General features: G+C 37.8%; 1 protein-coding gene across 1 annotated transcript in view; it reads right to left on the bottom strand.

Moving 5' to 3' along the window:
* Window positions 1-485: 485 nt before the first annotated feature.
* PLCXD3 (phosphatidylinositol specific phospholipase C X domain containing 3) overlaps window positions 486-23488 on the bottom strand; it is a 140854-nt gene continuing 117851 nt past the window's right edge. The window contains exon 3 of the mRNA XM_019748556.2: window positions 486-7089. Within this exon, the coding sequence (XP_019604115.1) occupies window positions 6936-7089 (154 nt within the window). The 3' untranslated portion in view covers window positions 486-6935. The remainder of the gene's footprint in view (window positions 7090-23488) is intronic.

Here is a 23488-nt window from a genome sequence, read left to right as displayed (position 1 = left end):
TTATAATACTATTACCATGGTTAAACTTTGTTTTAAGAATGATTTGAACCCCAACACGTAGGTTTTATTTGGTGAAATACAAAAGCAACTTCACTTTTGAAATAATGTTTCATGCATTGGGCATAACAGAGGTTCAGCAAAAGTAGATTTTCTTTACCCTAAGCTTTTAACCTCAAGACAGTGTTTTCTAATATTAATATACTATGTTACTAAAACATTGCTATATTGATATTGGTTTTCTTTTTGGTAATATCAGAAGCTAAGAGTATCAGACTTCAGAGATACCTAACTCTGATGTAAGCATTCATGGCATTGCCTTTATTGGTGGAGAATCTATTGTTTCACAGAGGAAATCCTAATATGATGGCTCATATTTCCTAAACAGAATTATATTTTCTGATGTTTTGAGTCATGTCCTATTTAAGAGATCCACTTTTGTGCTTATAATGAAGCACTAATAAATGTGAAATAAAAAAAAATAAAGATAACTGGTAGCAGGACTTTATTAGGCATTTCACAAAGAAACTTTCTTATTTTTACATTATGAACACGATCTTATCAAAAAAATTCACATTTGCTAAACAGAACTGTAGATAGGTATTTTCTTTACACCACATTTATTAAACTATCAATGACCAGATCCTAAAAAGAGAAGGCACAGATCTGTCTCCCTCTGGTGAATTTCTGGTGTCTAATGAAAGAAATGTCACCAGCTCTGCAAATTCCCATCCTTTAGAAATGAAGCAAATCAACACAAATGTGTGCAAGGAGGGACCATGAGATGGAAACATTATATTAAGGGATTTGGGTTTTCTTATCACTTACAGGAATTTCAAGAGAGGAGGAAGGTACCAAAAATGTTCCCAAACTCCACCCACATTGAGATTATGTCAAGGATTCACTGTTGGATATAACGATATTTGAAAATTCTAATTCAGGAATTCTGCCATGGTTTTATTCTCTGTTAACTGTCCTGGAAACTGGCCTTCACTCTCCCTGTTCTTACTCTGGGACGTCTTGCATTGTCAGTTCCTCAGAAAAGGTGCTGGCTATTATAATTTGCTTTGGCAAGTCTCTCTGTCAGCTGCTACCATTGTCAGTGTCCACATTCTGTCCCCTACCTGCTATCTAACTACCACCCAATCTCTTGAGGCGTCACCGACAGGGCTTTGTCTATAACTCAGACTCTTCTGTCTTCTTCTGGCAGTCAAGAAAGTTCCTTTCTATGTCAAATTTTCTACAGTTCCATCAGGGACCAGTTCTAATTTAATAAAAATAATTCGTGGTAAGATAATAATGAGGGAGAGTAAAGGATTATTTTGTTACCTCTCTGAAAGAAATTGAATTTTAAAAGAGGCCTTGGTACTGAATTAGAAGGTACTACCATTTTCCAGGGGCCTTTTTCTTGTGTGGGTGTTTTTGGTTATCCCAATTACTGAGGAATATCACTTAAGGGAATAATGGGGGAGACTCTGCACCTCACAATAGGCCAGTGAAGTGAAATTTTGAATGTGGTGGCATTAATCTTATAAAGGTACTTGCTTGATTATTCCATCTATATTTGAATTGGTCCTTCTTCAAGCATCTATAGGACTTGGCATGGATCAACATTTTCCTTCACGAAAGGTATTTGGACTATTGATTTACATGAGGTATCTTAAAAGGGGGTATGGAAGGAGGCAGGATTTTACCCCTTTTAGGTATCCGAGCTGAAAAAGAGAGGCAGGATGGAGAGGGTTGCCAGATTAGAAAAAAAAAATTACAGGACACTCAGTTAAATTCAATTTCAGATAAACAATGAATAATTTTTTTAGTATGTCTCATGAAATATTTGGGAAATTCTTATACTAAAAATATTCATTGTTTTTCTGAAACTTGAACTTCACTGGTGTTCTGTATTTTGTCTGGCAACCCTAAATATGGAAAAGAAGTAATTGAGGATGGAGGAAGAGAGGAAATAGGAAGATTGATTAATATTCCATATCCAGATCCCAGGCCCAAGGAAGATTACCGAGTTTTCGCTTCAAGCCTGACACCCTGGGCAGATCCTCAAATTACTCATGAGCTTTCCATTGCTAGACTACACATAGGCAGACCACAAAAGTGTAAGAGTGTTGCATGCTTGTTTTTTGAGAAGGGAACCATGCTGGAACCCCCTAATGTTGGTGGGTCTTTAGCAACTCTCACAGAGCCAAGGCAGTTTGTCTTAGTTGAGAAGATCCAATTTTTAAAAAGTAATGGTTTGGAGAAACAGTCTTTCATGGAAAACTTATAAGCAAAATGGGATAATGTTTGGAAGAACAGTTTTAAAAGTGAACTGGTTCTGTTGCTGATGGAAACAAATATGAATTTAATCTCCCTGTTTGATAATGAATTTAACAAATTGACCTTTGGAACTTTGGAGAAGCATGGGAAGCTCCACAAGCTGAACTATTGTTTCCTCTTTGTGGGAACTCAGATAAGTTCTAAAGCACATTCCTCATATGATGTTTTTAAAGATCATTTTTAACAAAGACATAATTTCTCTTTAAATTTTAATCCCAAATTGCAAAAAAAAAAAAAAAGGCAATGAATTAATGAATTAAGGCTGGTCATAATGTGCCCTTTTTCTTTAGGATAAGTTTGATTTTTTTTTTCATAAGATACAATATGCTTACACACATATACCATATACAAGTACATACTTTTGAGTCATACAAATACACATTTAGAACTAATACCTATAAAATAGTCTTACAAATGAAATGGAAATTACACAATTTTCAACATACTCAATCAACACATTTTACAAATTCTACAGAATATTTTATCATTGCCATTGAGAAAACAACAATTTAGAGCATTATTTAAAACTGCATGGAACACAGGAGCCACCAATAAGTTATGGCAAAAATAGCATTTACACCCTTCATTGTGTCATTGAAATCTAGTTGAAAAGACTGAAGTGCTGTAAAATAAAATACTTGCAAAAACCTTGTTTAGCATATCCTGAGGGACACTGTGCATTATTTTCTATTAGCAGTTCAAAATGTGAGCACTCTACCTATGGAGCTGTCATTTGGACGAGTAACTAAAAGTTAGAAGATTGTGTCATTGGATCAATAAAACTGTAGAACTGAAAAACTCACGAAAACATGCATTTCCTGAGACTTCCAACTTTCTGACTAGAATCCGACCAGGGTAGAACCTGAACAAGTAACCCTGGCTAAAAGACATCAGAACCTCAAAGAACTTAAAATAACTTTAAGTGGAGATGAGAGGTTGTTTGTTTGTAATTTATATTCAAGTCCATCTTTGATTCTCCAGCATGAAGTGTCATTGACAATGTAGTTAGACTATTACTTCTAGACATTTCTTATTTATGATGGTTTTCATTGATTTTTCTAGTGATTTTTTGCCTCTTAAATGTTTAAATATTTGAATTATGTTTATTTCTACTATTGTGGCAGATATTGATTTTAAAAATTAAAATGACAGTAGAATTAGACTGAGTGATTAGAGTGCAATTTCAACTTGAATAATGTGTGTGTGGGAGACGTGCGTGCTATGTGTGTGTATGTGCATATGTGTGTGTGTGTGTGTTTGCATGTTTGTAGACACATAGGTGCATACATGCCAGACACTTTATGCACTAATACATTCACTGTTAGGTGGCGCTCCATGAAAAGTGACTTTTCCTAGTATGGCTGAAAGTGAATATTGAGGTCATCATACAGAATATCCTAAGGCTTTTAAAAGATGCCTCCTCATTCTCTGCATTCATATGATTGTGTACTAACAAGGGAGACATACATGATAATGGCAGGAACATTCCTTTTTGGTCCTTCAAAATTACAGACAGGAAAGCAAACCAAAAAAAATAAAACTTTGCATATTTTCCCTCATCCCATCCACTCCTTTGACTTCCTGCTGTAGATTAGGTAAAAGTTGGATTTTGTTTCTGTTTTTTGCCTTGCAGAATTTGTGACATAAAGTCTGAAGAAACAAGCAAAACAGAAAGTGCACCAAGATGTATCGCCTACCATCTTGGGGCCTGTTTGTAGCCCTTGTGTTCCTAGCTCTCTGGAAAGACAATGCCCAGCTCAGACAAAGACCCATCAGCTGAGGCTACGCTCTGACTGCATATCACTAGTCCTCTCCCCCACCTGTTTATTTAAGGCTCACAGCCTGCTCCCTAAGTGCACTCCAGGGCAGGTCCAATGAACAGAAGACAGCCAAAGGCACCTTCTCTCTATCCGCCTTTCAAAAGAATCCCTCCTACTGAACTCTCCAGCTGGAAGACCCACAGTTCACATCTACCTACTCTCTCCTTTAGAAATTAAGGCAAGTCCATTTACTCTTAGGGCCCACTACATAGGTACTGTATGTCCACCTGATAACAATAACATTGGCTCAAAAGTACCTGTTGTCAAACAAGGTTTCTGTGTGCATATCATTAATAACAATGGAAAGCTTTCTCCAGTTAAGAAATTGCACAATTTGTCTAATCCTTCAGCCTGTTTGTTTTTCTTCCAGCACCCAATGATAAATATGGCAAAGCTAATTCTAAGCAAACTTTATAAGAAAGCATCTAAGTTCAAGAAAATACAACATAGTTATCTCTATATTAATTTTTCATTAATATGTTGAAAGATCTGTCTTCTATTATATTTATACGTTAAATCCTTGTGTCACTTCAAGTGTGCTTGGCTAAAGATCCTCCTGAGGAATGAGTAATGAGTAGTCAGAAAGAAAATCTGCCCAAAAAGCAAATTTACAGGACATAAATTTTAATAATCCACAACCCTTTAAAAAGGATTCATATTCAATTGCACATAAGAACAGGTGAAAGAGATAGAAAGACAAAAGCACTGCAAAGCAGAACGAAAACTATACTTGTAAATAATTTAGTCCTAAGCTAGGTCATTTTTACAAAAATAATATGATCAGCTACTCTACTTTCAAATGTCTTATCACTCTTTTTCATACACTGTACAGGGTTTAAGTCTTAAAATTAAATTATTTAATAGTATCAATGTTTTCACTTGAAAAGAAGAATGTCTATCCATGTCTCTGTGTGTTTGTGTGTATTTGTATCTGTCAGCCTGCACAGGAGTGGGTATATATTGGTATTTTGTGTATGGCGAGACATATACACACAATCAGAAGGTGGAAAATATCTGTTGTATGTATATATGCACACTGCTTGGTCTACCACACATACCTACACACTTTTCATAAACATTCTCTTCAGTATAAACAATTTCTCTTCCCTCCTTGCAGTTGCTACTAAATACTATTTTCTGATAATTAGTATTAATAATCTTATAATTAACTCCTGATTATTTATAATCTTGACTTACATAATCTTGAATAAACTCCCTTACCTAAGTCTAAGAGATTTAACCACATGTCTTACATTTAGATTAACTAAAAGCTGAGGCCATGCTTTTGTTTCTTTATGGGTGCATTTTACTGTTTTCCCAAGAAACTATTGAGGTATGGTTATTTCTAAACATGAAGGTAAAATAACTCATAATCATAAGAATTTCAGCAAATTTTACAGATTTTTATATATGCCTCACATTATTCCTTGAAGCAAATGAGTAAGGGTTATTGTGCTCTTTGAGATTATTTTTAAATTGTCAGCTGTCACCAAGACAACAAGGAGGAAGCAATACTCAAAGTTGCATTATCATTTTTCTTCCCTGTTGACCCAGACTATCAAATGTTGGACCACAGAAACTTTTGCCTCTGCCTCATTCTCGACCCTAGGGTAGGAAGGAACCCAGAAGAGATGAGTCAGTGCCCATTTTCAGTAAATCTAATCAGATTACATGTATTTAAGAATCTTTTCAAGAAGGTTCATGGATCCTTGATATTTCCTGGACATAGTTTCAAAAACATTGCTCTGACTCCTGCCATCTTTCTTCCTTCTTCAACTTCAAGTAAAACACCTGAATTAAAGCTTCTTGAAATACGTGTCTGTTCCTCAAAATCTGGGATTTAGAATGACATATTTGGAAATCCTAATTTGAGAGGAAAGCTTGCACAATCTTTCATTCTCTCTTTTCTTCCTTTCGGTTTTTGATCAAGAGAATTGTTAGGAGAGTTTTTGTAAGTGCTCTTTTCAGAGTTCTCTGATTTTAACACACTTACCATTTATCATTTTTTATTTACTGGGCATTTGCAGGGCAATATGATTTAAGAGACTCCTGAATTAAAATAGCAACCATCTCTTCCCCGTCCCCCATTTTTCACTATGGAGTTGGCACTAATAGTTCTTCCAAAGAAGTACTTACTCTATATTTCTAGCTGCCTTAAATAGAAATACTGTGAAACACTATTATAACACAAAACCACTGATTATGTCCTCCAATATTACTGATACAGGGAAACTGATTTGATACATATTTTCTATGACAAAATTTAGCGGTGACTGCCCAGTAGCAGATAACTATAGACTATTATACTAAGTCTCACACAACAAATGAATTTCAGTACAACAATGTAATAAACATTCTGTTGGGCATTCAATTGTTTTGAGTCCCATACAGTATCTGATTAAAAAGAGCAAGCAAGAGAGGGAACAGAAAGTTTCAGTTAGAGGATATGGAGAATGTAGGAGCCCTAAGTTGAAATCAGAAACACAATCAAATAAACACTCATGAGTTATACGTTACAAGAACTGATTTTGAAAAACAAAATTCTCTGGTCTTTTTTTAAATCTCTAACACTAGAAGTAGATTTTACTCATCAAAGGGAAATGAAATATTTATACTAATGCAGACTATGATAGTAATCACTCAAGAAATGGATTCCCCCTTTTCCCACCCACTACCAGCCCTAATCCCCGCAGAGACTCAGTGGAATAGGAAAATCAGAATGTTTATAGATCATATGCCTAATACATTGAGTCTTCCCCATCTTACTCATGGATGCTCAACATGGTGCTATCAAGTGTTAGCTTCTCCTTCATCAAAGACATAGTTGAGCTTTATGACAGTGCTGATGAAATCACCAAGTTCTACAAAATCAGCAGTGACAATATTAATGCCACTCTCTCCTGGCTTCTGAGTGCGGACCCACTGCATCATGGCAGGAAGAGCTCTGAGAAAGGAAAGAAAAAGAGAAGTCACAAAGGGCAAGATATGATTTTTCAAGCTCACAATTCCCAGGCTTCCCTTTAGTTTTCTACTTTACTAAAATAAATGCCCCAATTATAGAATGGAGGAATAAGGCCAAATGTACAACGGTAAATTCTCAACCTCTGCAGAGACTCTACAGGAGAAGTATTCACCATATTGGTCTATGCTAGTCTCTGCGTCTTTGGAGATCTCAGATGCTGGGAGAGTTTAGAGTGAAACTTCGCCACAAAGACAATACCATTCTCACACCTGTATTCGGGTCTGGCATGGTGTGACTGCAAACTCTGCAAAGCTATGGGGTGGTAATACATGCACTTAGCAGACATTTATTAAAAACCTACTATTTTCAGGAAATGTGCTAGATGTTGTAAATAGACATAGCTTGACAATAGACAAATCCCTGCATCCAAAGAGTTCACAATTTGGTGGTGGGCAGTTGGAAAAGGAAGAAAATTTTAATATTGTACAACCAGAGCCCATTCCTTTAAACACATTTACAGAACACCTATTATATTCCACTGAAGGCACTTGGAAAAACTTGAGTGAACAAAACCGATAAAAATATTCACCCTTGTGGGGCTTACATTCTAATGAGGAGAGACAGTCATTAAAAATAATCATAAATAAATTATATCACTTTATAGGAGGGAATAAGTGCTATAAAAATGGAGCCAAAAAAGGAGGATAGCAGCGTGCAGAGAGGAATGGGGCAAATTGCAACTTAAAATAGGGTGGTTTAGTAGGTTTCATTGGTGAGGGGACATTAGTGCAAAGGTTAGAGGGAGACAAGGAAGTTGGTCATACGAACTTCTAGGGAAAGCGTTTCAGCTACTGCCATGGCCCTAACGTGGGAGTATGCCGAAGCTCGGAGAAAGGGGAGAGGAGTAAGAGATGAAGTCAGAGACATAATGAAGAAAGGGGCAGACCTTGCAGGGCCCTGCAGAATATTACTCTTTTTTTGAGGTTTACTCTGAGTGAAATGGGGAGTCTTTGGAAGACCTCGAGCAGAAGAGTGGAGTGATCTGACTTTCATTATAGAAGATGATTCATTACCATGGCAGCAGAGGACAGTCACCTAGCCTAGCCTGGGAAGTCAGGGAAAACTTTTCAGAAGAATGCTCCCTGCATGTGGAGCCATTAGGAAGATTTGCCTGAGTAAAGGGGAGAATTGGGGATGGAGGATGATGTCATGAATTTTCAGGAAGAGGAAATACCATTTCTTCATTGACAGAAGTATGGTGTGTGCTTAGGAGTAGAGATGCAAACCCACTAATACAGGTGATCTTAATAATGACATGGAATGTTCTAAGACAGCACTCTGGAGTGAAATCTGTGACTTGAGGAAGCAGGAAAAGATTCCATGACAAAGGGATAAGCAAACTGGGACCTGAGAGGTGATAGTACAGTAACAAAGAAAGTGGGAGGAAACACATGTAAACATTAAATTCTTGGATGAGATGGAGAGGGAAAAAGAGCAAGGGGGGGTGGAGAAAGAATGATGTGGTTAGGACTCTCAAAGAAGTTATATCACAAAATATAAGGAAGTCTTAAAAATGTTGAAGAGATAAGAAAAAAACAGATGATACAGTGTGGACATGCAGCAGCCTACCCATCTGTCCCCTCGTTCCTGCCCCTAAAGAAAGGAGAGTCTGTGAGACGGTACCTTTCATGGACTTTGCTTCACCTTTCTGCTTGCACCTATGTCTCCCTGTTTGGCCCCAAAGGATGGCTGGTTAGTCAATGACGGGTAAGAGTCCTCAAAGGAACGAACAACCTAAGCCAAGCGCAGTCACATGGGGGCCATCTGGAGAACTCACAAGGTTGATAGAGGTGAGCACAGCCCCCCATCATTCCCTTGCTAAGGAGAGCTTCTGCCTCTGTGGCTACATTCCTTCCCACATCCTGCTTGGGAAGAGATTCAATGATGTGATAATGTCAGTTTTCCATCTATTTATATGCATAAAGGTTTTGTCCCTTGGAGGAGGTACATACATCCTGAGACTTACGTTCCAGCCACTTGCAGGCAAGGGTGATTTGTTTGAATCAGTTTCCTAGTATAATGTGTGAGATTCACAGATCTTGAGATTAACAAGCTCTACTTCCTCATTTGTTAATCAATAAAAGCTATCCATTGGCCCGATTCGGGGCTCAGTCCTTTGAGGCTCGAGTCAATTGGCCCCACTTGCACTTTATTCTTGGCTACTGTATTTCTTAACCCTGTGCTGGCAGCCCTCCTCGCTTCCCACAACTTTTGTCGTGCAGGATGCAACAATAGAGGGCTTTCAGAAATGAAAACAACTGAATGCTGTTAACCAGGGAAATAATATACTATGATTTGTAATTTGGAGAGATTAATTGCTTTCAGTGTGGAAAAATGAGTGGGAGAGAGGAAGACTGTGGGCAGGAATGACAATTAGGGAACTGTTGAAGCAATCCGGACTAAAGACACTAGTATCTTAAATTGCAGTGGTAGTGATATAGTTGAAAGAAACTGAAGAGATAAAATGACAACATTTGATTGGGGTGGGATTGGATATAGATGGAAAGAGAGATAGAGACCATGAATGATGCCTAGATTTCTAGCAGTATTCTGGCAGGTAAACATCATTCATGAAATTCAGTCTGAGACTTGTTGATTTTGAGGTGACTTTGGGATACACAAGTTGAGATCTCAGTTGGTGGTTAAGGACACGTTTGATAATCAGGACACAGAGCTGGTCAGGAGCCATCCCATAGAGAGACTCTTTAGAGCGATGAGCATGGATAAAATTATCTGGGAAGATTTTGAAGAGGGGGAAGAAAAGAGAAGATCAGTACATTTAATGGACGGGTAGAAAAGTTGATTCAATACAAAAGAGAAGTAGGCATAGAAGTAGGAAGAGAATCAGGAGCATATAGTGTCATGAAAATCAAGGGGAAAAAAGGAGTCATGTTCTTTTGTGTTCATGAGACTAAAGCATGGAATGTAATATGTGTGCATATCTCCAGTCTCAGAAAGTATATCTAGTCTAAACAAACTCAACCCATCTAAGGCAAAACTGGGTCAACTGCCTTGAACTACTTCATCCTATGAGTAGAACCTTAAAAATGCTGATCCATGTTTTTCCAGATATACAATTTTCCATTAGACACCGAGAGAGGAGGATCCAGTCACTTCTAAAAGTCCATAGGATATGAAGTGCCCGATGCCTTCAGAAAATAGACTGGCAAGTGGAGTAATTTGGTCTTCATAGCAACAGTTTCAGAAGAGAATTCTGTCTTAAAATGAAAAATCTGGATCCCTAGAGCACAGATACAAGTCTATTCAAGTTCATTAGAAAGACAGATGCTGTGGCAATGTGTGTGCAGCCATTCAGGTTTGAATTCCATTACTTTTTCTTCTGGACTGGCTAGAGCAGATGGTATATTCCTGTTGTGAAGGTAGCAAACCCTGGTGTTTTAGAAAAGGCAGACACTCTTTGAAAAGAGTAACGGATAGAATGGTTGTTCAACAGATATATTTGAACTCAGGTGAGAAGAATGAGGTAGAGTGGATAAGAATAATGCTGAGGCCAGTGTTGATTCTTCACCCAGTAGCTGGTTCACCGGATCCCGAGGTACCAAGGTACTAGGTCATGGAAGATTCCTGAGCAAACAAATCCCCATCTTAGAACTGTGATCATCATAGAAACTGCTCCTCAGATGACCTCTCCTACTCTAAGATTAGAATTCATGGGCCTGAAATTAGAACAATTAATTGTTATCCCCATGGAGAGATGTTAGGAGAACACAAGAGTATTCTTCTCTGTTTCTCTATAAAATAAATTGCTTTGAGGATTGATGAAACATCCTTTAGGAATAGCTTGTAGTCTTCACATGAAATATGTTTACATTTAAAATGTAATTTATTTGAGTAATGGGAACAGTTCTATTCTTCTGTTTAAGATATACTTTCCTAAAGTTAATATGAAACCTAAGACAAAACAAGCAATAATGACAAATTGAATGTCAAATACTCAGACAGTCTTAAGTAGAATTATGTTAAACAAATAGAATCAATATACTGGATTAAAACTAGCAAATGCTACTCAAGTTACTATAATTATTTAGAGAAGCATTTTTAAAACTTTATTCATGATTATCCCCCCCATTGAGCCTTTTAAAATATTTTTCCATGCATCCTCATCTTCCATGAAAATTTAATACCACAGATAGACTACATATCTATTTATGTATTATTTGCATATCTTTGCTGTATATAAAAAGAGTAATTATTTTATTTGCCCTCCCCATTTTTGACCCCATTGGGGCAATATTGACACTGAGAATGCATGATTTATAGCTAATTGACAATTTCCAACCATACTTCGTGTTGGACAGATACATAATTAAAGTGAACTGAAAAACCTACTCTAGTGGTAAAAAATATTGGCTCAACATAACAATTTTCTTGGTATAAGACAAAATGGTTAAACTTTAATTCAAAAAAATCATTCATTCATTCATTCAACAAAGATGTATTATTGCATACTCGTGGCAGACAGTGTTTTAGTTATAGCTCCCTAGAGCCATCCTCAAGTTCAGACGCCCTTCATCTCTCTCAGAGAGACGGTGTCACAGCCCTGCCCCCACACTCCTTTTTGTGCTTTTCCTACACTACAGTCAGAACGATCCTTCTCTCAGCTGAGTGCATTATTCTGCTACACGAATAACCACAAAGTCTTCTCTCACTTACAGGATACACCTAGCTGTTCAGCAGTGCAGATGAGACCCTCCATACCTTCCTCACACCGTCTGCCACACACACCCTCATTTGTTGCTACTTCCTACGTGCTCATTTGTTCTCTAGTAATACTGAAATGCTTCTGTTTTCCCTCCCCCCCCCCCAGACACCCTGTGGTTTCATGCCTCAGTACTTTTCCAGGCCTTTCCTCTATATGAAATACTATTCCTTCTTTAATACTGTTCTTGGTCTGACTAATTTCTGCTTGCCCTTCCCGATTTGGCTCAGGAATTACCTAAATCCCTCCTGTCCAAATCTGGTTGATGAACCCTTTTCTTTATGAGTTACATTTCTTAAGCGTAGTCCTATGACTGTGTATTCACATAGCGTTGACATTATCCATTTCCATGCCTATTTCTATCAGTGCATACAGTTCATATAAAACAAAAATCATATCATAGTCATCAATACATCCCCTGTACCTACCACGATCTCTGGAACCCAAAAGCAAAACAACACATTTATGGAACTAACAACCTCAATGGATTTGAACCAGTCATGACAATACAATATGGCACAATGGTCATGGGCACAGGATTCTATGGGAGCATAGTAGGTGAAATAATGTATTACACTTAGGAGAAATTAAGGAGGAATTTAAGGAACACATCCCAAGACAGGTAAAATATGAGCTTGGTCATGGCTCTTTAGATAAAGAGGAAGGAAGTTATTTCAAGAAAATGGAACAGCATATGCAAAAGCATATGGGCTATATTAGGTGGGTACAAAAGTAATTGTGGTTTTTGCAATCCCCTTCTCATTTCTTTCCCTATTCAGTCTCTGGCAACCACTATTCTATTCTTTGCTTCTATGAATCTATTTTTGATTCCTTATATAAGTGATATCACACAGTATTTGTCTTTCTGTGTCTATATTATTTCACTTAGCATAATGTCCTCCTCACAATACTGTATACTAAAATTGACTAAGAGGGCAGATCCTATGTTAAGTGTTCTTACCATACACACATAAAAAATAATAAAAATGATTAAATAGGCAGGAAAAAAACTTTGGGAGGTGATATGACCTTGATGGTGGTGGTGCTTTCCCAGTATAAACTTATCCCCAAACTCATGGAGTTGTATACGTTAAATATGTACAACTTTTTATGTCAATCGGACCTCAATAAAGTGGTTTTAAATAAAAGCATACGGGCATGAAAGAGATGATGCGATTAGGAAAGAAAAAGTGACCAGAGAGTAGGCGCCATGGAGGTATGGGGACAGTAGGAGGAGCGATTGGACTAGTGGAGGAACAGGAAGGTGTTTTGGCCAGATTGGTAAGAACCCCCTTGGACAGCCTGTGGTGTGAGAGCTTCATTCTCCACGCACTTAAAGCTTCATCATTGATTTTGTCCAATTAAAGAAGAGTTCCTTGATTTCCCACGCAAAGAAGCATCTAATATTAATTCCATACAAAGTGTACCATCTAATGACACTGAAACTTGTATCTCTTCATATATAAAGAGCTCATTGTCTCCCTTTGAAAGTTCTCAGATTGCTATGAGACCCTAAGAAACCTTCATTCTTCCTTCCTTCTTTCCTTCCTTCCTTCCTTCCTTCCTTCCTTCCTTCCTTCCTTCCTACCTTCTTACCTTCCTTCATTTTGTATTCGCTTTTAAAGACAAAAAGTGACTAGCAGAAATTTAAATAATGTTCACTAACATTATGAAGAAAAACATTTTAAGTAAAGTTATGTAATATGAAGAGATTGTTAAATTGCCTTCTAATTTGTATATTAATATTTTAGTATCTATTTATGGAATGATCTGCTTTGGTATAGAAAAATGTGATGATACAAACATGGCAATGTTGTCTTATAAATGCCACCCTTTCTCTTAATCTCTCTTTTTCATCAGATGGTGGATTTATAGTGTTTACTTGTGAGACCTCACTGATACCAGGAGAATCATTTCAAGATAAATATTTAAATATTTATCTAATCTGGTCTCTAATCTTGAGCCAGACTATTTCTACTCAAGTCTCAGCACCAGCATTTAATATAAGCAAGTCAATTAAGACTGCAAGCCTCAGTTTCACCATCTATTAAATAGGTATGATAATGAAGATTAAAACAGGTAGAGCATGTAAAGTGCTTAGATGAGTGCCTAGCTCTCTATGAGCGGTATTGTACTGAATAGCCACTGAGTGACAGCCTATACAATGCCCTCTCCAGGAGCTACAGAGTCTCAAAGAAGCAAGACAGCAGGCAATTCTGAGCAATACCCAGCCATGATAGAGTTGTGATGTAAAAGTGAGCCTGCTGGATTTCTTTCCAACTTTCACAATTCCAATTAAAGACAGAAAGAGGGTGGGGAGTGGGAGATGTCCTGGTGCTGTCAGGGCAAGACTGGTGATGAGGCTTTTGGGGGAAATACCCTTGGAAGGACTTTGTTCCTGGGCACATAGTAACATCCAAGTATGCTATTCCCATCATAGATTCTAAATGAATGGTAAAAGAGCAGGTCCAGAACAAAAACTTGGTACTTAAAGCCTCAATGCCCTTCTCCAGAATGTGCAACTCTCGAGGGAAGGCATCTTCAAACAGAGTGCAGGTTTCTTAGAAGAGAAACAGGCAAGTCTACAGGAATCAGAAATCGCTCTCCAAGGAAGCAAAAAGAGGAGAGAGATGTGGGAATCAGAAGTCTTCTGATGTGCTGGCTTTGAGAACTGGCTTTGAAAAGAATGAAAGGAAAAGATTTAGGAGTTCTGTCACCCTCAGTGTGCTGACCTTGACTTATGAATTCACATTAATCTTCTACTCAGAATGCTTCAATCATCTCTCGGTGCTTTTAGGACAAAAATAAAAATCCTGAACTGCCCTATAGGGCCCTGAACAATGGCCGCTGGTGGCTCCTCCTGTTTCATCTCCAGTCTCTCTCCCCATCTTGGAATTCTAGCCATATCCTCAGTCTTGCTCATCTTGACCAGCCAAATTTTCCTCAGGAAACTTTGTAAATGTTGTTGTTGTTGTTTGTTTGTTTTGGAAACCAACTGTGGTTTTCTTTCCGGTCCCTTCATTTGGCCAACTCATCCATCTTTCAGGTGATAGTTTAAATGTCGCTTCTTCAAAACATTAGTCAGAATTGGAATTATACTGATGTGACAGATATTGATCAATATCTGTCTCCCCAACTAGACTGCGATCTCTTTGAGGACAAGGAGTGTCTGTTTCCTCACGTTGTATCCCCGGAGCTTCACACAGTGCCTGGCCTAGACTGAGTACTCGATAAATATTTGTTGAATAAATGAACAGGTTTTACTTTTAGAAACAAAAGATTTACTTTTGGAATAGAAGTATGTGCAGTAATACAATTCATGAAAGGGCTACTCTGCTTTGTTCACTGAGGCTATTGCACCAGATTTTAGTTGGTGAATTCACTGCTATTTTGCTAAATAAAAGTGTTTTCTTTGAAACTAACTTGAAGGATTTTAACTTTTCCTAACTTGGCAGGTCTCACTTGCAAATTTTCAAACTGACCAGTCAATCTGCAAAACGACTTTCCCTGAATTATACGTATAGTGCCACGAGGTTCTGTGATAATCATAGCAGCAGTCATCATCAGGTTTATAAAAATAAAGTTTATTAGAATTAAACTTAATTCATCAGATTTCTTTAATTTAGTTATTATTTTAATTACTAATTATAATTATATAATTTAATTCTTTAACTTTATTAGAAATTTTTAAGAATCCATGTCAAATTCATGTTCAAGTGTGTGTGTATACATAATATTTTTACAACAAATGCATTTTATATATGCTAGTTCTCTAACTTCTCTAAACTCTCATGCTTTGTAGTTATGAATGAACAATTGTGGATAATAAAATACTTGTGTTTTCTGGTGAATTTTACTTGAATGCATTTAATTTTCAATGAACTATTTCTTTTATTGAATGGAATAGAATCTTCAAAATCAATTCATTAACTTGTACAGAACTCTTTGATGCACTTGGGGATAAGATTACTATGAAAGTGTCAGAGTAATCTGCCTGTTCTAAACCCAGCCTTTGTTGATCTGCAATGTTCAAAATAATAATCACAGGTCTTTCGTCCCCTGAACAACGGAGTCAGCCAGGAGCAAGCAACTAATTAAAATCAAGTCTGACATATTTTAAAATGTGATTTCCTGTCAATCTGGCTATTTCTGAAAGCTTGGAAATTTCATGTGAAAATGTAAAGCAGGAAAAACAAAACAAAAACAAAAAGACAAAAGGAAAAGAACAGAAAAAGGGTTGGCATTTTATGCACTGAAGCACCCAGTGATAAAAAGCAGGGCCTTTGCATCTGTACGTTTGAACCTTGGAAGGGGCTTCAAAACAACCTCTGGTATTTTGAACGGTGTATGTCATAAATCGTAACTTCCGTAAACACAAGGCTTATCATTTTTCACTAGACCTGTTTCTGTTCAGGAAGCAGCATAGCTGATTTATGTCTAATGAAAATAGCTCATTTGATACAGGATCGTTTTTTCTGTTAACATTGCATTTAGAGAAAGAATTAAGTCACATGAATTATCTGTAAAACAATGTCCTAACAAGCAACTCTGGAGATTTTCGAAGACCTGTGCTCTCCTGAGTGGAGGACTACAGCCTTCCAAGGTCTTCCTTTGACCTGCACTATGTAGTTACAGAACTACACTTAAATAACTGCAACTATTGAGGTGTAAAACAGAAAATAATTAAAGGCAACACTAAACATATGTTAGTCAATCTGAAGTTTTCCCTTGGTGGCTGTGAAAGGAAGAAATCCCTCTCTCCTTGACTTTCCCAGATTCTCTGCTCAAATCAAGATCAAACTCCATTCGGAGCTTGATAAAGACATCTGTTTAACAAATATTTATAAACACCTCTTCTGTGCTACACATTATTCTGTGAGCTGAGGTCATGATGGTGCTCAGAAACACACACAGCTCTTGCTCTCCTGGTACATACAGTCTAGGAGGAGAGAGAGAAATTTATTAAAAAGAAACAGAAACTATCACATCAACTTTATCGGTGTTAAGAGAGAACATGTATAGTAATGTGTTTTATTTATAATCTTGCAAAACTTTTGCAGACCCTCTGAGTCTCGATTTCCCTTAATTGTAAAATTAGGAATAATCACACTCTGGAGGTAGATACCCACATATCAGGTGACGATATCCATGAGGGTACTATTCAAATGTACCCCAATAGGTCCAGGGTTGTTATATGACTTAGCCACAGCCACAAGTGCAGACATGTTCCAGAAGACCCGAGAGCTGCCGTCCCACCAGGAATGTTGGGCACAGGGAATGACTAACCTTCACCATTATCCTAACTACACTAGCTGCTTTAGGTTGTCAAAGGGACAAGCTCCAAGTCCTCAAGAGCACACAGAAGCTATTTCACCTCGTTCCTATGCCTGGCAGGTTGTTAGTTTATTTTATTTCTGTGTTTGTTTAACAAATAGCAATGCAGTCAAATCAAAGCAAAAGACACCATCCATTTCCTTTGATGATGGTAACAGGAGCCTTTTTTATTGTGGCATGGAATAAAAACATTAAAAAAATCCATTTTCAATTAAAATAAGATCACATAAACTGCAAGAAAAATGATGTTTAGACTTCATAAAATGTCCTGTGTCCTCAGGCTCATCATTTGCTCCCAGCCAATGTTTCAGAATAAGCCGTAAACCCTGCAGGAGACAGAATGTGAGCTCAGTCAGCCCTCTGACAAGGCCTCCTGCTGTGCAGACTATTCTGTCTGCTAATTTTGTAATGGAGCAAAGGGAGAAAGAAAGCTTCGCAAATTCTAAACAAAGAGACCATCGGGTACATTAAGATTTAGATTGCCCGGAGGCAGACAATGGGATTTCCTTCAAGAGGAGTCTCAATAGAACGGACACTTCTGAATGGGAACAAGTATTCTCACCTCAGTCTCCTCCTCAGTACCAAATAGCTCCTCACTCAGCGCACATGGTCCAGAAATCAGGGAATTCAAAGTTCAAAGCAATTTACTTTATTCAAAGCCTCCTCCAGTTTCTATCTGTTGGCATCAGCCCTTCCTTTTTCCTCTTTGGAAAGATTTCTATTTGCTAAGGAAAAGCTGCTGCTAAACTTGTGCTGAAAAGAAATTTTCTCAAGGACCAGCTAGATTTGTCCCTTGGCTTTCAATGGTTCCTAGCTTGGGGTTCCTGGACCTAGGGATAGCAGAGGAACTAATGTTGAAAGCCATGACAGAAATCAGTCACTGATGAACTGTGGTCACACACGTTAACTGAAATGCCACTTTTCTTTTCAGTTGACAGGGTCATTTTATCAATTCAGGTTTAATATTGACCTACCTATTATTTGTTAAGGTTCAAGTGGAATTCTGTATGCCTTTAATTTTTATAATGGGGATGTAAGTTATTACTTATATACATGTATTAAGAGGAGAAGGGCTCTGTGATGGAAAATGGTGTAAGAGGTCCTTGGTGGTGAAATCCTGGGAACTACTGGTCTCATCATATTCATGTATTCCTTCATAATGTCAACAAATGTTTACTGAGTACTTACCAAGTGGCAGTTGTTGGGGCAGATACAGGGATGAATTAGACATGGTTCTTGCCTTAATTATGGGGTTAATTGCAGAATTACCTGAACTGCTACAAATAGAGATTTCTTAATTGCTCTTTATAAGCTTTGCCTGGAAACACTGGAAAACGGAGATGCCCATGAAGCCTCTTTAGGCTCATGAGCTAGCTGCTGTCCTTTCTTGGCATACACTCCAATTCCAATGGAAATATTCCACGGACTCTTATAAATTCATGAGGCTAAATAAAAACTACCCTCCAAGGACTCATACGTTAAGTGAGCATTTATCGAGTTTTAATGGACTGACTGCAGTCGATACAGGGGACAGTTGAAAGAGTAAGAGCTTTAGAACAGACAGAGCCTTATCTGAGTTATGAACAACGCGTGACCTCAGGAGGGCAGTTAACCTCCCAGGTGCTCATTTTCATTGTAAATGGGACAATAATGGTACATATTTCATAGTATTTTTTCAAGAATAAAACAAAAACAATACAAAAATCGAATGCTATAACATAGAGGTGGTATAACATAGAGGTTAAAAGTGAAGACTTTGGGACGGATTGAATTCAAATACTGGTGCTCTCAGTTCTACTTGTGTTACTTCAGGCAGGTCACTTAACTTTTTCTAGCTTCAATTTACTCACTCGTGAAAAAGAATAAAAAGATTGAATTAATGTGAAGATTAAGTGGAATCGCATACATATAAAATGTAACACCATACCTGAGAGATGAGAACTCAATAAATCGCAGCCACTATTGCATTTTTAGTATTAATGCTTAAAGTGCTTACCACATAGTTAAATAAATGTTAGTGCATTTTTCCGAGTTTTTGGTTACTTTAAGGCAAGTGGCTGAAAAAGTTACTCTAGGTATAGATGGGTAGTGACTGCTGTGAATGGGCTGCTCAGATCCTCCCTTGCAGGTTGAAGGCACTTACTGTTCCAGTGGCCAGGAGTGTTGTTGGCTGTCAGCGCTCAGCTGAGTTTCTGTCCAAGAACTGCCTTCAGCCAAAAAGTCACCTCAAGGTCACACACCCTTCCTGGGGACAACCTATATCCAATGACTGATTAAAGAGCAAAAGGCCAAAAAAATTACCCCTGCTAAATATGCATGATTGCATTGGCCCACAGACACGTGCACTTTGGGGAAGAGTGTATGAGTATGACGTCATTTGCTTCAACTCCGAAAGTTCATCGAAGCTCCAGAGCTCCCTGTAGGTTTGACTGAGGCCCTTGTTGTGACTGCATCACAGCCCAACTTCTCCCTCTACCCAGTCCTGTTTTCTTCTCTGTCCCATAGGCATTGATCCCAAGAGAACTCGGAATAAACGGCACACAAATCTCAGCATCTTAGAATCTGTTTCTTGGAAAACCCAAACTACAAGGCTCCAATTCAGATGGCAGGAAATTGTGTGATCAGTAGATTCTCCTTCACCCCCAGAAGGAATCAAAAGTGCCCTCTGGCAACCTTAATGGGATGAAGAACTTAAAACCACATTTCCATTTCCAAAATGCAACATGTCATTGGCTGGCTTCAGGGGTTGTTTTTTTTTGGGGGGGTTGGGTGGGGGGGACGGGGGAAGGAATCACCTGAGAAAAACTGCACTAATGTAGTGCCATACACTGTGCAAACTCATATGGGTACCTCCACTTCCTCTGGTAAAGAAAAAAGGCCATCAAAACTTAGAAACAGAGACCACACAACCTTACTTCAGTTTTCTATTAGGGTTTTCCTCTATATACCATTAAGTTTTGAATAATGTATCAGAGGCTCAGAAAATCTAAAGCTACTTCTAAAGAAAACATTTGTCATGGTCACTCTGATGGTAGACTTTTCCAGTCCAAACTGCCCAGCAGAAGCTGAGGGACATTTATTATATCATCACAGCCTTTTGTGTATAGTACTTTGTGCAATTCCATTTCCCTGACACATTTTTTTTCCAAAGATGAGTATGGTTATAGCATCCATTATAGCGTTCAATTTTTAAAAACCCAAATACAGAAATTTCCCATTCTGAGAGAAAATGCTAACAGGAAGAATGAATACAACAGAATTTAATCTGATCATAATATTCCAGATGCTAATGTGTTTGTGTATCTACGGGCCAATGTAATCATGCATAATTATCAGGGGTAATTTCTTTGGCCTTTTCGCCTTTAATCAGTGACAATTGCAGGTGCAAAGGGTAGAGGAATATGTCATCTGTTCTGTAAGAGAATAATATTCACTATGCTATTAATTCTATAATTTCCTCCTGACAGAGGTCTTACAAAGTCAGAGTCTTTTCATATACCAAAAGAGTACAAAATTTTAAGTCAATTAGTCTGAGAAGAGTGTTTTCCATTCTATCATCTGTTGGTTATATCTTTGGGAAATTATGTTACCTGACATTTTTTAAATTGCCACTTTAGCATTCCTTGACAACATGGAAAATTTCTAGGAACTTAAGAACATGCAATAAATATTGCCAAACCATGCAGGTATCATATGTGTGTCTTTTTGTTAATACATCCTTCCTTTTATATTTCCTCCTTGCCACCCTTACAAAAGTGTCAGAATATATCAGGTTTGAAAATGTCCTTAAGGCATTTATAAACAATGACCACATTCTCTAAAACAAAGTTTCCTAAACTGAGTTCCATGGGACAATGTTTCATGAGAGAGTCAAAGATATTCCTAAGAAAAATAAATATTCCTTTGGTCAAAAACATTTAGGTAATGTTGAAACCTCTTTGATGTCACAGTACACATAATAGCGTCTTAAGCATATTATCATATTAAGGACATTAAGATGTTATTGAAATAGGTTAAGAACTTAATGTGTATTTCCCTGTTTTCAAACTGGTGTTTCCCAAACTTATTTGACCCAAGAACAGTCCCACAACCACCAACACACAGACACATACATATCCTTTTTATTTCTTCCTCCAAATCACCAATGGACATCTAGTGGACCCAATGGTCTACAGAACACTGTTCTGGATTATTGCAGTCCAGTGTTCTTTTCAAGGGCTCAACTCTGCCATATGTTTCAGGGACCTGAAATTATCATAGCCTCCTGAATCAGACCCTCTTATTTTTGAACTGCTCCCACTATTAGAAGGTTCTTTCTGACCACCCACTAGTCCTTCTTAGGTTCACCCAGAAAAAGTCTATTTTTCTTCAATATGATATTCTTTTAAATATTTGAAAATAATTGGGACTTTCCTTCCCTACCATCTGTATCACCCCCTTTCCATCTTAAACATCCTATTTCCTTTCCTTAGATAATTCAGTTTGGAGCCTTCTTACTGTCCTTGCCACTCTCTTCTGAATACTCCACTTCATCTATACGTCCTCCAAAAGAGGTACAGTGCAATTTTCTAACTATAGACTATAGCACCCTCATTCTGGGTGCTATTGTTCTCTTATTATGGTCAAGATTATTTGGACTATTTTTCTAGTAATGCCTCAAGTTCATTCCATCATCACTCTTACCTGAAATTCTTTAACAGTTCCTTCTGAAGGAAGCAGGAAAGTATTAGGCAGTACTAGTGGAGGGAAAGCAACGCTACTTCTAGAAGAGTTAACACAAGCTTGCTACCTTACACATTCTTCTCGCGTTTCACCTCAGGGAATTTTCTCTCTGATGCCAAAGAAGAGAAAAAGCATGTCTCCTACCAGAACTGTAGGAAAGCCCTCTAGCATGGTCTAAGGGTGGATAGGGGCTGGAGACTAAAAAGTGGGAGCGCATGAGAAATATGGAAGTTTTGATCCTCTAGAAGGTAGCTCCAGCTGGCAGTAGCAATGTTATTGTCAGGGGATGTTAGCCAACCAGGTAAGTCTCCTCTGGGTTATTTTAGACTTAAGATGTTAACATAAGAGAAATTTGTGCAGATTCAGAGACATTTTTGAAAAATATCCATTTTCCAATATTTGAAATCACATATGCCTGTGTAAATTATCCACCTGCCTGATTGAGTCTACACTTAGCGAACACAGAAGCAGCGTTTGGCAAGGTGACATAATGACAATAATGCTGCCCTTCCTCAGGGCTGCTGCTCACTGTAGCTTAAATTAAGCCATTAATTAACTAGCTATTGATTCTAAGAGTCACTGAACATAGAATTTGCTATATGAAAGAAGAACATTATTAGCAACTGTGTCTCGTTGTATTGTAGGTAAGCGTTTGAAAATTTGGTCCTAAAAGAACCCCTGCTACACTTTTTTCTTCATTAAAATCTCCCTTTACTTTAATCTATAAGGCTATAAAAATGCCTCTCCCCAAAAGGTGAAATAAAATGCTTCCTTGTGATAGACCAGTCCTGGGTCATCTCAGGGGAGGTTTGTAAGGGTAAGTCTTTAAAAGTTGTTATAAAATTGATTCAGGTGGGAATAGAAGGAAAGATACTGGCATAGAGAAGGCCAGAGGAGCTTTCTGGTGGGGACAGGAAGAACTGTTGAAAATTCAGAAAAGAGGCTCTGGTGTGTGTGTGTGTGTGTGTGTGTGTGTGTGTGTGTGTGTGTGTGTTTTCTGGAATCTCAATTAACTTCCAAAGTTCTGTAGTCACATATACAATTGCATTAACTGCATGTTTTTATATAGTCGATGCGGCTTTCCTAGGTCCTTCCATCAGTAGTACCTCTGTGAGATAATGAAGAAGGAGTTTCATTCAGGGAATGAGGGGACCAGCACACACTGCCTTATATCAGTGCATTTGTCTACAACTAGATTTTGAACTTGACTGCAAACAGTGTCCCTGAAAACAGACAATAACATGACACTATGCAAGTAAATAGCTAACATACCCAAGTATCAAAACTACCCTAGAAGCACTGACATATATTTTACATATAATTGACACAATATATTAAACAAAAGTTGTAAAATAATGTGAATGCCAGGGGCTCTCAGTTTCTCTGCTCTAGACTAGAAGTATAGTTCAAGAAATCTCGTCCATTCTTTACCACTGTAGACCGGAACATTTTCTGTCAAACAGCCCCAGTTCAAATTGGAAAGGAACCCACGAAGGGAAGTTGGAAGTGAATTAGACAGGAATGCGCCATGATGGATATTGTTTC

This window comes from Rhinolophus sinicus, linkage group LG03 (assembly GCF_036562045.2).
Source record: "Rhinolophus sinicus isolate RSC01 linkage group LG03, ASM3656204v1, whole genome shotgun sequence".
Classification (NCBI taxonomy): domain Eukaryota; kingdom Metazoa; phylum Chordata; class Mammalia; order Chiroptera; family Rhinolophidae; genus Rhinolophus; species Rhinolophus sinicus.
This window is presented reverse-complemented; position numbering and strand designations above follow the sequence as displayed.